Genomic DNA, 15635 nt, shown 5'->3' with positions numbered 1-15635 from the left:
TTTTATGTAGGGTACTCGAAACCAAAAACACATAACGCAGACCCTCAACAAACTATTATCCATACCACGAGCTGCTGCAAAATCAAATCAACAAAACATCCAGAAAGATTTAAAACTAAAACTTTGTAAAAAAATTATTTGGATCTTATACAGTCAATTCTCAAGACAGCTGGGCCTTTCTTGTCAATAATCTCGATTTAAGAAAATTAATTTTCACATTTAGCCTGTCACATCCTGCAAACTGAACGCCGACAAAGTGAAAGGCCTGCTCAATGAACAAAACAAAAACATATGCTACGACTTGAAAATCTAAAATTCTACTATAGCCCATTAGAGTAAATCAACGTACCTGGAGGTTATTATTATTCCAGTCCAAACACCCAAGAATTATGCTGAGCCGAGCACCTGCCTGTTTATTATCGAACATGCCAAGAAAGTGACCCTCCATAAAAAAACAGCCACAACAAGAAACAAAAAAATCGACCGAGTTTACAGTATGATAACAGCAGCTAGAGATGATTGACTTTTCGGAGGAAATTAACTGCGAGGAATCGGGAGGAAAACTGATTTGCATGCTGTTCAGGGAAGTGTGAGGTTTGCTGAGGGAGACCGAGGAGGAGGTGAAGCGTTATGTGCGCTGGGTGAAGCAGGGAGGAGGTAGCGCGGTTTGGGGCGCACATAAGCGGGAAACCTTTACCAGCTCAGCAAAGCTCGACAATGGTGATGGTTTTAAAAAGTAATTCAATGGTTCCTACTTAGACTGCAAGACACGTTCTTGTGAATAAAAAAAATAGACCAAACACTATAAAACGACTATGACTTAAAGAAAAATATGAAGGGAATAGAGTTTAGACTATGAAAATATCAAATCTAGACCAAAATCACAAACTGATTAGTTTACAATAGAAGAAAATAACATTGGTGCGTATATGTCTATATTCATTTGGTACAAAGGCGCACATAAACACGCACACATTACGTTCACACACGCCGGAAAAAGAGAAACACAGTGATAAACTACATCTCCCAGAAGGCAACACGCAGCAGACCGATGCTGATTGGACGACTCCAGTGTGTTGTCATTCGCTCATACAAACAAACTAGCAACAGTTGGAGAAACATCGACAGCCCGCACCCCGAGGACGATGATGCCAACAATAAAACTTTTCTGAACTCATTGTGGGACATTTAGCCGTCTCTTATCTGACCGACAAAGCGACGCAATTGCCATTAGAGGTAAGTTTAAGCATTGAATGGGACGATAGTGAAGGTTTGCCACCTGCTAAGTTGCTAGTAGCGTTATATGCTAACGTTAGTGTTGAATGAGTCCAGTGACAACACGGGTAACAGCTAACTTTACCGTTAGCATGTAGTGTTGGCTTCTATCAGTCTACAGTCTTAGACATCACTTCATTGACAGCAGGAAGGTGAAGTAGCGATGGAGTCGTTCTTCAGAAAGCGTTCATGTGTGGGTTTATTTTGCTTTAGCTACTTCTGTTAATTTCAAGCCAGCTAGCTAGGCTAACGTAACTACCTGTAGGTCATTTCTGTCTGCGTAGGCTGTGGTTGAAGCGGACGTAAACAGTTTATGCGTCGGTGAGTACTCTCCCGCATTTAATAACTCAGGTTTAATGGGGAAAGAAGTGTTTCTCTGCCTGTGTGTGTTTGCAGTGTGTTTATTTATTGGACTTACGGCGCCATCACGTGTTAAAAATGAGAAACTACACTAGTTGACAGGCCCTCTCTCATGTATCTAAAGTTCTGAGAGGGCTCAGTTGTTTTTTAATGTCACGATAACTGTATTATCTTCTTGTGTAGGAACAGTTGCGATTGTAAGATGAATTTCTCAGAGGTCTTCAAGCAATCCAACCAACTTTGTAAAGTTTCCCCAGATGGGAAATATTTGGTAAGTAGTTGAGATATATATTTTTAATGATATTTGGTAATATGTGGTTTTGTAGTGCATGTATTGTAATGCAGAAAAAATAATACTTTTAACGCTGAATTAATTCCCATAAGGTGTCTTTCTAGTAAAATCTGGCTACAAGTCATTTTATGTTTTCATGGCTTGTCTCTTTGGCTGTTCTCCTCAGGCTACCTGTGTGCAGTACAGGCTAGTGGTGCGAGACATGAGCACCCTTCAGATCATGCAGCTCTACACCTGCCTGGACCAGATATCCCACATGGATTGGTCTTCTGACTCACTTTTCATCCTCTGTGCTATGTACAAAAGAGGACTGGTACAGGTAGGCTATGAGAAGAGGATAGGAATGTGTGTGACTCGGCATGTTGTGTAAATGCTTAAGTCAGGTCGCAGTAGATCTGACTCGACTGTAATTTCTATTATTAGTGGTGATGTGATTATTTAATTGTATTTTGAATGACATAAAAAGGTTTGATTGTCACCACTTTATGGATTAAACAATAATAATCAACAACTCAAATGTCACATCCTTAAAAAACACAAATTCAACATTTCTGTGACTTGTAATACATTTTGAGTAGAAGTAACATTTTATATGTTTTTAAAATATTTTTTGGTAGGTCAGATAGTTCTATGACATGTAATTGGGTGGATGAAGTAACATTTTAGAGACAGTAAAGAGGATGAATTAAAAATCTACATTATTGTTAAATATTTCATAGTATCATTGAAAATATTGAAACATTTTATCTAGAGGGCAGGATTTGATTATGATTATTTTGTGGCGAGGAAATCGATCATGTCTTTGGCTGGAGTTCTGATAGACAAGAGGCCTTCTTGAAATAGGTAAACATGAGATTAAAAACAGGATTTTATATGCACAAATATGTAATAAAAAAATTTAAAAAAAGGTATAGATGTGAACAAATATTGTTGAACTACTAGAAGGTCATTGTTTGTAATGCTTGTAATTCACCACATGCGTGAACATAATATTGAAATAATTTTTTCAAATGCAAAATTAAGATTTCTGCCTCAAAACAAACTTTCTTTGTCTTCACTGGAAGCGTTTTGAGTTTGTATAAGCTTGTAAGTTTCACTTGAATATTGAGCAGCTGCTTCAGGCATGCCCTGTATTACGTCACATTTTTTCTTATTTAAGAAATAGTGAAACTATAATGTGGTGTAATTCTGTCAGATGCCATTTATTTTTGCTGAACAATACTTTACAGCACTGTGGATACATTGGGTTAAAAAAAAAAATCCAAATTTAATTCAAACTTTTGGTTTTGTCTATGTTTTATTTTAATTAATAATCAATGCACTTCAGTGTGTGTACAATTTAATTCATCATATTGTTAAGTACTGTTTCATATTACATTGATTAAACATGTAGGCCCCACATAAGATAAAAAGTGATGCACACCAGAAATTAGATGGCGCGGAGCTGCTGTTTCGAATGTAAATCACCATTTAAAACAAGAAAAAAGTGACAGTGATTGTTCTTTAACACGTTTTTGTTTCCTGAATACTAAGACATAATGTTATTTGATGACTCTAGAACTATGCTGTTTATATATTAATATTAATATTAAAAAATAGGGATATTACTTTTGAATTTATGTCCCTAAATGTTTTCAAACTTGCAATCCAAATTGACAGACAGAGTTGGTAATAAATAACGTTTTAAAAATAGCTGCAGCGGTGAAAACAAGTTGTGTGTATGATTGTAATGTCAGTTTCTTGTACATCACAGGGCAAGTAGCTTACCTTTGAATGGGTATCCAGCGCCAGTCTTTCATGGTTTCTGTTGCTCAAGTGTTTCTTATTGTTGGAAATCAAGTTTAGGGAGAGATGTCATCAGTGATGGCTGATTGCTGTCCTTCTGTTATTCTCCGTCTTTCTCTTCAGGTGTGGTCTCTTGAACAGCCGGACTGGCACTGTAAGATTGATGAGGGCTCAATAGGACTACTCTCCTCGCGCTGGAGTCCAGACGGACGTCACATTCTCAACGCCACTGAGTTCCATGTAAGTGTGAAGTTGGTGCGTGCATGCATTCATGTGCACAGAAGTGTGTTTATGCATGTGCTTGTCTGGTTTCAACTGTTGCTGGCCCGCAAGGAAGGGGGACCTGAAAATAGCCAGACACCAGAGCCTTTCTTGACCACCCCTAAAATCCCCCCACCCCACCAACCTGATGCATGTATTCAGCCTGATTTCATAGCTCCCCTCCTGTTAGCGTCCTGTCATACATGGGTCTCAAGTACCCCTGGAACATGGGTGCAATGTGTATGTGCCCTTTCAGTGTAGGTCTGGAGTTTTCTTTGGCAGCAAGTCCTATTAATGATGTTCAGTTCAATTAATAATAGTGAACTTAGTTAAGTCAAGCAAAAAAAATAAAGAAACACCCAAACCAAAAAAGATGTGATATGAAGAAATGAAAAAATAACAATTAAAAGATGAAAGCAGCAAATCAACGAAGAGTCAGTAATAGTTTAAAAAGTATTTTTAAACAAACAAACTAGTTAATCAATCAGCCGGAGCTCCTTTAGATTGTTGCACTGCAATGTTATAAAATGGTTTTGATTTGTTCTTACATTTAGTCAAAACAGTAGTTGTCTCAATGTAGCAATATGAAAACACAGGTCTCACTTTGGAGGCAAGTAAAGGATGAAAAGGTGCTTACTTTTTTGTCTTTCACATAAACAGAAGTTGTGATGAAATTGCACTTCTTTGTACACGTGGCAGCAATTTAATTGATAAAAGGGCCAAATTATTCAGATTCTTGCATTGTGAAGTTTGAAGTTGAACTCAACTTGACCTGAGCAGGGCTAGTGGTGTTTTGAGCCTTCGTCAATGTACATTAATAAATCAATCCATGTATTATAGCCTGACCAATGCTAGGTTTTTGAGGCGATACTCGACCAAAATCAGATATTTTTGCCCATCAGTTTCTAAGCTGATATTGACCACAACATTGGCAGAGGCATGGATAGAAACATTTGGGTTTTGTTAATTGTGACCTTAAGAATTAATACACAGAAAACTTGAAGGACCTACAGCTAAACCTTGGGGAACACCAGCTGCAAAATAAATTAAGTTTGCCAGTGCTGTATGTTGCAATTAGATTATTTTCTCTGTTTTTATTAAGTATAATGGGGTCATTCTTCAGTAGGCAGAATGGCTTGTGGAAATTCTTTCATACCATAATATTGAGCCTCTAGCAATTTACCGCATTATCATATATACCACCCCACAGCTTTAACTTCATTACTTTCCAAGCTTGAAATTTCGATCACTTCTGAAGAAAAAGAGTCAGGAGATGTTGAGTGTTGTTTATAAAGCAGAATGAAACTCAGACTAATAAAGATGCATTTAGTTTCATTCTATGCCTCTAGACTACTGGTTTAAATTCATTCCATAGTAAGCACATGTTGCAAGGGGTGAGAAGCTATAGCAGCTACCCTCGAGCCATGTGGAATATGATGGGGGCACCGTGGTGGGCCATGTCTGTCATGCTGAAGCTGACTCCAGGAATCCCCTTGACAGGTGTTGGAACCAACCATGCAACTGTGTCTGGTCTGGAGAAGGGTGCAAGGAGTGCAAGTGTCTGTGGCATGTCTGCTTTGTGTTTGTCTGCTTCTTCAAGAAAATAAATAAATAAATAAAGGAACAGTATGGAAATGAATGAAAGCTCCTTCCCAAAAGAGATATGGTGTCTGCATAGAACAGAGCGTGACTTTCACTCATCCTTGCAATTATATAAATCAACAAATGTGAAGTACAGTGGGAAAACATGTCAACTCACAAACATTCAGATGAGACACAGAATCAAACATTAATTTATGATCAGAAATTGCTCCTGCACTGTGTCAAGTAATCTGTGATTGCAGCCATCACATCCCTTCATAACCTCTTTTAGCTGCTCACTGTGATTCATTTAATTTTCCTCGTTCTGAGGCAGCGATTTGTTTCCTGTTCATTTTAACTCTTAGAGAGTTGACTGATTCTTGAGATGGGTAATCCGGTCCTAATCATTGGATAATGACAAAGGTCAGATAATGATACTCTTCATTAATTAACCTTACACAAGTCTAAACTTCAAGTGGCACTGCAGTTTAATTCTGTTTAAAAGTAGTAACACCAAATGAAATATATGTGTTCACGAGCCCTAAGAAAACACTGTGAGTCACGAGGAAATGGGACATATCAATCCTCAGTCATCATTACATGGCCAGGTTTTTTATAAGCTATCAAGCGATACTGTTTTTTATAGTTTAATGATGAAGCTTTTCATAGTAGTCCACGACAAGACATCCTCTCACTTGTGGTGTTCTGCATTCAAAAATCTGTTTCTCACTGTCCTTATCATGTGGCTAGTATGAGCAGGAAGTCATGTACTGCTTACTGTTACTGAGAATCCTTTAGTAGTTGAGGCTTCAAAACTAATTTAACAGAGGCAAAGTGGGCACTGTCTGCTACAGTGCCAAGGGGCCCACTGAACTTACCTTCACCTCAGACCAAGATTTCATTAAGGCTGTGCCAGACGGGTGTTCGTGTCAGGCTTGAATTTCAGCCCCACTCATAAACAGCCTGCTATATTAACTTGTTTAGGGACAGCTGCCGTTGGTGTGGATCGTGCCTCTGTGTGTGTGTGTGTGTGTGTGTGTGTGTGTGTGTGTGTGTGTGTGTGTGTGTGTGTGTGTGTGTGTGTGTGTGTGTGTGTGTGTGTGTGTGTGTGTGTGTGTGTGTGTGTGTGTGTGTGTGTGTGTGTACGTGTCAAATCTGCTTTGCTGGCTGCGCGTGTGTGTGTCTAGCCGTCTCTCTCTAGCTGCTGCAGTGCATTTTCTTTTTTACTCGAAACAGAATATCTTTAAATCTTTACCTGATTTGTAGGTACATGATAATCTATTATCTCACAGCTGGCATTTTAACAATTACATGAAAAAACACATCAGTCTTGAGCGCTGATAAGGGTTTCAGTGGCAGACTACAGGTGAGGACCTTTTTTCAAGCTGGAAAGAAATGCTCTTGAGGTGTTCATTAAAGGCCTCAAGGTAGGACCTTTTTGGAGGCAGACGTGTACAAAAAAACCCCAGCTGTTTTCAAGTATGGGGTGGCGCCATCTCACAGATTTAATAGAAAGTCGCATTGCTGAAACGAAGCCTATGTATTGTGAGACTTCACGCAAGTCATCTCCCATTTGAATTCCGATCATTTATCTTAGGACCTCACAAAATGCCACTCACACATCCAAGTTAATCTTTACCAGCTGAGGGGTGATAAACTGAGGGTGGAAAAACTCCGGCCAAGGACATCATTGAGCTTGACTTCTCTAATGGTTTTTACATTGTTGGGATCGGATTAGCAATAGCATTCTTGGCCGGTACTGATGGAGCCCTGCTAACGTGTAGCATTGTTGGCAGCAATGCTACCGGACTAAACTGCAAACGTAGGCAGCTGCTGCACTGCAACGTGGGACAATGGCCCAGCCATACCTACACGTGGGCTGCGAGAGGCTCCAGTTCCTTGGCAGAATCATGAGGCTGTAACAGGAGAAATAGGCTATATTGGTTTGAGATGGCTTCCTATGGGAAATGCCTGCAGTCTAATCCTCTGCTGACAGATAGGCCCATAAGGCATCAAATACACTTGCCCATTCTCTCGCACTGCTTGAGGTATGCAACAAGAATGGCTGATAGATAGATTTGTGTTCCAGGTTGCTGTCAGTAACGTAGGTCTACACAACTGATCGTAGTTATCATGTTGCCCACAGACTGTCCTGCTGGGAATGTTCCATAATTCTGTGGTTTTCTTGTTATGAATACTTGCTAATAGATATTAAATGGATGTGATGGTAGAAATTAGCTGCAACTGTCCCATTTGGTTGTCTCTTAAGAAGATTGTCTTGTCATAACATGTCAAGTCAAGTGAAGTTTTTTGTCTAGCTCTTAATTACAGTCACAGGCAAGCAATTTTCAGCTTCTCTATTGCTTTTTAAAAAACTCGCACAACCACTCCATTTGAAAAAATGTGATGGAACTATAGGAAGGGCTTCCTAATGGGGAATCCTTACATGTGGTGATCAAAACAGTACTGAAATAAAAAGATGTACTTGTCTGTAATTACAGCATGTTCTTTTCAGCAGTTATGCTAACCCTGGCAGAGTCGTGAATTTTTCCATCCCTGATGGATAAACAGCAGCTGTTGTAGTGGAGTTTTGCCTTTTCACACCACCCGCAAGGCCCTAGGCCCCATCCCTAAGCTGTTGCTCACCTTTGGTGAGGATACTTCATCTAAAGTGTAGCTTTACCAACTAAGGATCTTATTGCATACCACCCCACATGGATAAGCATTTCCCACCTATTTTCCTCATGCTAACCTTCCTTCAACCAGTTTAAAGTTACACTGCCTTTCGGGTCCTGATCTCTCTGCATCCCCTATGTGGTGGGTTCAAGGCATCTAAGAAGTATAAGTGTGTTTGTGTTTGAGTACTGTTGATCTTTGTTGCCATGGCACCATGGCTGAGGGGATGTCCAGGAAGCGTGCAGTGAGGTGATATTACAGGGTCTACACAGCTGGATGTCTTGACCAAACAGGATGTTCGACACTTCAGCCCAGTTAGGTGACAGACTTGGCTCAGTTCAAATGTCTGTCTGGACACTATGATGAAAGCCTTGTCACTTAAGTAGTTTCAGCTCTGCACATTCTTAAATGTAAAATACAGCTGAGCATTAAGGCTAGGCTTAAATCTGTATTGCCAAAAATATATTTTGAAGAAAATAAATGGCTCGAGGGTTCTCTCCAGAATATGTGGCTGTGATGTAAAAGATGATGAAAGTATTACACTGTTTGAAACTTAAATAGTTCAAGAATACACAGCCCTGTTATTTGGTAATAGAAGTGATGGTATAGAACCAATCTGTTGTTTACAATAACTTGCAGGTAGAAGACCCCTGCATCATGCACCAGTTAAATACAATGAATTTACAATACAGCTCATTCATCTGAATTGCATGCGTTTAATATCTCATTAATAACAACACTTTCAGACCTAATTTAGCTGTTGCGCCATAGACTGAAGGAAAATGACAGCTTGAGTTTACCCAAAACTAGCGGTAGTCTGTCCGCTGATGAGATTTCAAAGCTACGCAGTACATGTAAACAGAAATAAACAAGTTTGCCAGTTTCAAATGTCATAGGTCAACTTCACTGTGACATCACAATATTTTGCAAAAAAATGTTCTGGCCATTATTCCTCATCATAGCTCAGGAACAGAAGCTTAACTGGTGTGCGGAGGCATACGCAACTGCGAGGTGGTTATTATAGTTTATATATATATACTATAATACATATGTGGAGGGGGTCTTTAAGCATTCAAAGCATGATCAGACAGAGCTGCATGCACTCACATTATATTGGCTTACTGTAAGCTGTAAAGGGGAAGGTATTGAGCGCCATGTATTTAACACCTTTAATGTCGCAGTGTTGTGCTTGCATGCCCCTACAATTGGGATTGTTCCAAATGACAACTGCCAGAAGTTGTGTTTAAGAGAGGTGAAAGAAACGAGAAATCTTTTTTCAAAAACACCAACTATTGATCTACAACACTGTGAGCTGTAGAAAATGATGTAGATGTATTATCTATGGATCATATAAATGTGTACTGTAGATAATATCATTATGTTTACTTAATATAATGAATTTGTTATTGGTAAAAGTGGTATTGCAACACCAGCTTTCTCTGTGAAGACCTTAACACCCAGACAACTGAACAAGTGTACAGGCCACAGATCGTCTAACAGTGTCCCAGTGAGTGTCATGTGCTCCTTTCTTTTTCTTGAAGGGCAAGATACCACATGTCATACCAGTCCTTGGGTCACACTTATGCTGCACTGTTGGCTGAGTGCCACCTGCTTTTGTTGGCATCAGTCTTGTTGAAGTGAGACCGGTGGGTATTTGAGTGACTGCTGTCAAAACTGAGCATTAACACATGTGGTCTCTTTGTCATGCCGACTTGTGGCCAGATAGTTATTCTTTGGCGCTGCTTCTCATTTGTGGGAATTCACACAGCTTGCTGGCTAGGCAACTCGCTGTTAATTTGTCACACATGTTGCAAACATGTCTAACATTACATCTTGGCTACTAAATGGACCAGCCCTATTTTCCTGCCATATGTCGAGATGTTGTTTTGGATCTGTTAATTTAATATGTGCTCAAATCCTAATTTAATCTGTATAATCTCTTTCTATCCCTGTTAGCGACTGCAACCCTTAAACATGTGTCCATTCCCTGTGGAAATACACTGATGGACAACACTTCACACACTCAGGCCCGACAGGGCCAACCATTAGGATACCATGTCAGTGTCTTGTATCCCTCACAGAGCTATATCATAGACCTCTTCAAAGATATCAGGCACTCTGTCCTCAGCCGTTAAAGGGCATGATTGACCATGCTAGTCTGTACTATAGTCTGGATCTGCCTTGCTGATGGACAACTTGTTGGGTGTAGAGGAGCACTTAGAGGCTGCATTGGGCTAGTGACGCTTACAAAATTGTTGTTGACACCCAGTCGCCATACGCAACACTGATTAGATCACAGCCTCAGATAAGATCTTCTTACCGAAGACTCGTTACGGAATTGATCTCATATAGACTAAAATCTAGAAGAGATTCTAAGTGGTCATGTCTCAAAGTGGTTTGTGAAAGCACTGTTCGCTTCAAAACCCAATTCCTAATCCAAGATGTTTCTTTTACATGTGGTGTTTGGATTCACTGTATATCAGAATGGTTAACATTATTTTCTAATATAACAGTTTTTTCCACTAGAGAGCTCTGAAAAATTCATTTTTACTGTAAAAGGTCTCACTCACTACATATTTTGCTCACATTTCTTTAATAACCATATTTAAAGGACCTCTAGCAAAATGTTTGTTATGTGTTTATAAAAAATAAATATGTATATGTATTTACATATTTATTTTCTATTGGCTTAATAAATCATCAATTTGTGTGTCTGCCCGGTATTTCTCATGCACTAACCTTGATGTGTGTATGCCCGTTGTGCTACCTGGCAGTATGGTGTGCTTGTCATACTTTCACTGGAGTTAATCCAGTGTGTTTGTTTTTCCTCCTCTTTCCTCTGGTGCCTTGACAGCTGAGAATCACCGTCTGGTCCCTGTGCACCAAAGCTGTGTCTTACATCAAGTATCCCAAAGCATGTCAGAAGGGTCAGTATGAGAATAACATTGTTTTATTTGTTTTCTTGTGGCTTACGAGGTAAATGTATCACCAGGAGTACCTGAGGACAGGGCCAGTGGTCTGAGTGCCTCGGCATGCCCCATGAATCACATGCCGTTCTCTACCTTGTGGCGCGACTCTGGGTATGTGGCCAGACTATGGTCCTGTTTGCTGACAGCTGTGCCCCTCTTCAGTAAATGGGGCATGCTCTTCATAACAGGCCTGTCAGCAGCCTGGGGAAAAATGATTGTCTATGACTCTCCCCATTTTCTGCATGCAATACTATGCCCTCCTGCAACCCACAGCCGCCATATAAATAATATGGCCATGATAGTTACATACCACCGACCTGATGGTGCCAACGTGACTAGATAATAGAAAATCCATTACATAAAGATTGTTTTATCAGAGTTAGATATATTTTTTATGGTATCATACCCCTGAGGAATCAACTTTTATCATTGAGGCCAAAAATGAATATTATAAGTGTTTGATTGCTTGATACATGCTTCTCAAACATGGAAGAATTAAACCTAAATAAGGTGGATATATTTTTAGGATATTTAGTATATTTTTCAATTCAACTATGCTGCTACTCTGTAATTTGTAGTTTCTGGTAGTTTCCTATAAAGTAAAAGCTCTCTCCGTCATCTTTCACCCACAGGTATAGATTTCAGCAGGGATGGCTGCTACATGGCCTTGGCCGAACGTCGTGACTGCAAAGACTATGTTAGTGTATTTGTGTGTGACGACTGGCATTTACTCAGGGTAAGTATGACATTAGAGTTTGACAGTTTTATGATCCTTATACATTAAACATTTGAGTAAGCTCTGTTAGCAACAGGAAGAAACTTAAACTTTTGTTTTAAGATTTGGTGTTAAATCTTCACCACCACATACGATCCAAAAATTCATTCTTTGAAATTGTCACTGACCGAGTTGGAGAGTAAAGTTTCATCATTTGAGATGCCCTGCAGATGTATTCATAGACATATTGAGGCCGTTCTTCCATCTTCTTCAAGAAGAAGTTATGAAAAGAAAGCTGCCTGTGTTTTTTTCTGTAAATTTGTAGTGAAAAAGTAATTTTAATCATTAATGCTCTGTCACAGCATTTTGAGACTGAGACACAGGACCTGGCAGGGCTGGAGTGGTCTCCCAATGGCTGTGTGCTGGCAGTGTGGGATAGCTGTCTGGAGGTGAGTCATTTGCTACATAGACTCAACAAGAGAATGTGATGGATTAAGGGTTAAGGGTTGTCATTCAAGTATACAACCATGTTTTAAACAGTTTGGCTTGTTTGGTACGTGCAACATCTTTTCACATCATATCATAAATTGTAAATAAGTACACAAGTGTACGGTGTCCTTGCCTCAGCATAGACATACAATGTAATTAGAGATGAGACTTCATTGATTCCCAGAGAGGAAATTCACATGTTACAGCAGTAAAATAAACAGGAAACAGATATTATATTAGTAGCTACTTTTACGTACTAGCAACATAAAAAAAACCTTTGACATCATGTCAAAGCCTTGTGTAAGAGAGCTGTAAAATAAGGCATCCTTATTGTTAAAACACTACAGTATTCCAACTGACCATGTGCTTCGTGTGTGTATCATCTCCACAGTACAAGGTGTTGCTGTATTCTTTGGACGGTCGGTTGCTGTCAACCTACAGTGCCTATGAGTGGTCGCTGGGTGTCAAGTCTGTGACCTGGAGCCCCAGCAGCCAGTTCCTGGCCATTGGCAGCTATGATGAAAAAGTATGGACAAACAAATGATGGCCAATGACATTGAGAAATAAGCATTCAGCATATCACTTTATAGCCTGACACAACACAACTAACACGAGGGAAAAGTAATCATTGTAAACCAAACTGATTTAGCATGACTAACATTACACTACACTCTTACATTTTCAGACTCACGATGGGCAGTTTTTCCATACCTGGTGCCTACATTACTCACAATGCAACTCGACCACCAACAGTTTCACAGACACAATACAGATTCAGTTGTGTTATCCTAGTTGCAGCTAATGTTGCCTCAAGCAGAGATGAGAAGTAGGCTACAGAGGTCTCATAAGCGTACTTATTTTTAACTCCACACCTCTGTTTTCTCATGTGACATCACTAGGTAATTTATCAGACTTTGAGCAGGTCCACTGTGAACCACAAATGGCTTTATACTGCTTTCCTGAGATAACAGACTGTAAAAATATCTGGACTATTATTTGGAGTGTGCATTTGTCAATATCAGTACAAAATGACCAACAAGACTTTACTATCCTCATGTCAGGTGCGAATCCTCAATCACATCACATGGAAGAAAATCACACAGTTTGAGCACCCAGCAACCATCAACAACACAAAAGCTGTGAGTATTTTCCAGCCTTCATGATGATGAGCCGTGAAGGCACTGTAGTGCAATTATTTACTGTTTGTTGTGTTTCCAGGTTGTGTATAAAGAAGTGGAGAGGAGGCCAGCTGTTGGCGGTGATGACCTGTCGCTACACAACATCACAATTGGCACCACCCTCTTCAACAGCCAAAGCAAATGTATGTCAGCTTTACCATCATTTAAACATTATTCTAAAAGTAGTATTTGAGTAAATTTTCTGAGGTCTGATACAGCTTTGTCTAATCATGAATCATTTGTTGTGGTCGCCTACTCCAGATGAGATCTGCCCACTGCCAGTCCAAATTCCTGTCGTCAAACCAGATCCAGACCGAGCCAATCCCAAGATCGGTGTTTCTACTTTGGCTTTCAGCTCAGACAGTCGCTATCTTGCCACTAAAAATGGTAAGACTTATACAGCAGTTCACTTTCACCTTCATTGTCAACCCAAGAGAGCTGTATTATATGCAAATAACACTTTCCACTTTATTTATATAAACATTGACTTCTTTTTGCTGTGAAGCTACAGTTTCATGGATCTACAAGCTGTGAGTGGCTTTGACTGAGTGTCTGTGTTTCTTTTACTGTAGACAACATGGCCAGTGTTGTGTGGGTGTGGGACATGCAGAATATGAGCCTGGAGGCCGTGCTGGAGCAGACCTCGGCTGTGCGGTGCTTTCAGTGGGACCCCCGACGCCCCCGACTGGCACTGTGTACAGGCAACAGCAAACTCTATCTGTGGTCCCCGGCAGGCTGCGTCTCTGTCGAAGTCCCCGCTGAAGGTAAAATGCTCTGAGTCGGTGATATCAAGCAGCAGATCACACAGCTCTATTACGGTGTTCTCAGATGTAGAAGTGGGCCAGTGCACTCAGGATTATTTAAGCTTCACGAGATAACTTCTGCATGTTGGCAGCAAGAGGTCACTGTTTCAGTTTTGAAGACTAGCAAACCTAGAACTCATGTGGTATGACATTGGATTGATCCCAGTGAAATGCTTTTTAAGTCAAAGTTTTGCTCTTTATTTTCCCGTGCACAGGGAAGATACCTCACCAGTGATCCGATGTCAGAATTTAAAATGCAAACAGAACAAGATCTGCGGTATCTCAGTATATATATCTATGTGATGCTCATGTGTGTCACATTTTGGTTTACAAACTGAGAGAGGTTGGATGTGGATTCAGGATGCACAATGTTGCCACGATACCAGAATTTAGAATTTTGCTACAAACTAGTATAAAAATGATACTTGATGCCTGTTCTGATACCACTGCAAAAAGAAAAAAGTATAAATAGGAAAATAGGATAGCAAAATAAGCCAATATCTGTTTAGCCCAGGGCTGAAAATCAGATTGTAATTTGTTTTATTATTATTGTTTGTTTATGATTCCAAAGAATTTTGAATGCGGATATTTCATTTTCAACACATGGTATCGAAGTAGTATCTAAGTATTGATACTTTTATTTTCACTTTTATTTGATGCATAATCATCTCACTTCTCTCTCTCTCTCTCTCTCTCTTCCCTGCCAGGTGGTTTCCAGGTCCAGTCACTAAACTGGCACTGCAGTGGAGACTCTCTGATCCTGCTTGGAAAGGAGCAGCTGTGTTTGTGCTACATGGACACTGACCAAGAGGACAAGTAAAACATACAAAAACACAGGGCGCACTTGAGCACAGATCAAGCTTACTTAGCCACACACCTGGTGGGGAATGTATAAGGTGATGACCACAAGACTGCAGCGAAGACTCCTCAAAATCACAACCGTCACGTTAAACTTGGAGCTGCTGACGAGTTTTGAAGAGCCTCGGTGCAGGTTACTGGGATGCTGCTTCTCTCGTCAAGTTGAAAACATTTGAAAAACCGGACCTGACTTTCCTCCTGAGAGACGTACAATGAATAAATATCACTTTTTAGGTACCAAATGTGTACAGAAGCACTACTTTAAAACACTGTGAGAAAAATAGAGATTTACAAAATGTTATAGATTTCACTGCATTTCTAGTTTTAAGTATTTTGTATGTGTTAAACTTTGAAATTGTGTAATTATTTTTGAATAAATTTTGTCTTAAATAA

General features: G+C 39.8%; 2 protein-coding genes across 2 annotated transcripts in view; one reads left to right on the top strand and one right to left on the bottom strand.

The window, feature by feature from the left end:
- tp73 (tumor protein p73) overlaps positions 1–3753 on the bottom strand; it is a 27268-nt gene extending 23515 nt beyond the window's left edge. Inside the window, exon 1 of the mRNA XM_084365993.1 lies at positions 3695–3753. Coding sequence (XP_084222119.1) covers positions 3695–3726 — 32 coding nt within the window. The 5' untranslated portion in view covers positions 3727–3753. The remainder of the gene's footprint in view (positions 1–3694) is intronic.
- On the top strand, positions 1036–15635 carry wrap73 (WD repeat containing, antisense to TP73). Its single transcript, XM_084365997.1, has 13 exons — positions 1036–1236; positions 1819–1906; positions 2094–2246; positions 3836–3952; positions 11085–11157; positions 11832–11935; positions 12277–12363; positions 12795–12929; positions 13465–13542; positions 13622–13724; positions 13843–13968; positions 14154–14345; positions 15092–15635. Exons 2-13 carry the CDS (start codon positions 1838–1840, stop codon positions 15202–15204), a joined length of 1350 nt encoding a protein of 449 aa, XP_084222123.1. The 5' UTR covers positions 1036–1236; positions 1819–1837; the 3' UTR covers positions 15205–15635.

The sequence above is a fragment of the Pagrus pagrus genome, assembly GCF_965226575.1.
Source record: "Pagrus pagrus genome assembly, chromosome: 11".
Lineage (NCBI taxonomy): Eukaryota > Metazoa > Chordata > Actinopteri > Spariformes > Sparidae > Pagrus > Pagrus pagrus.
Note: the sequence above shows the minus strand (reverse complement) of the source record. Positions and strands in the feature narration are given on the sequence as shown.

What these genes read in the sequence shown, in the direction of transcription:
- wrap73 (XM_084365997.1), top strand. Translation starts at nt 1,838, where the DNA reads ATGAATTTCTCAGAGGTCTTCAAGCAATCCAACCAACTTTGTAAAGTT. An exon ending in TCAACGCCACTGAGTTCCAT is followed by an intron (nt 3,953 to 11,084) that starts GTAAGTGTGAAG and finishes GTGCCTTGACAG; the next exon opens with CTGAGAATCACCGTCTGGTC. An exon ending in ACGACTGGCATTTACTCAGG is followed by an intron (nt 11,936 to 12,276) that starts GTAAGTATGACA and finishes GCTCTGTCACAG; the next exon opens with CATTTTGAGACTGAGACACA.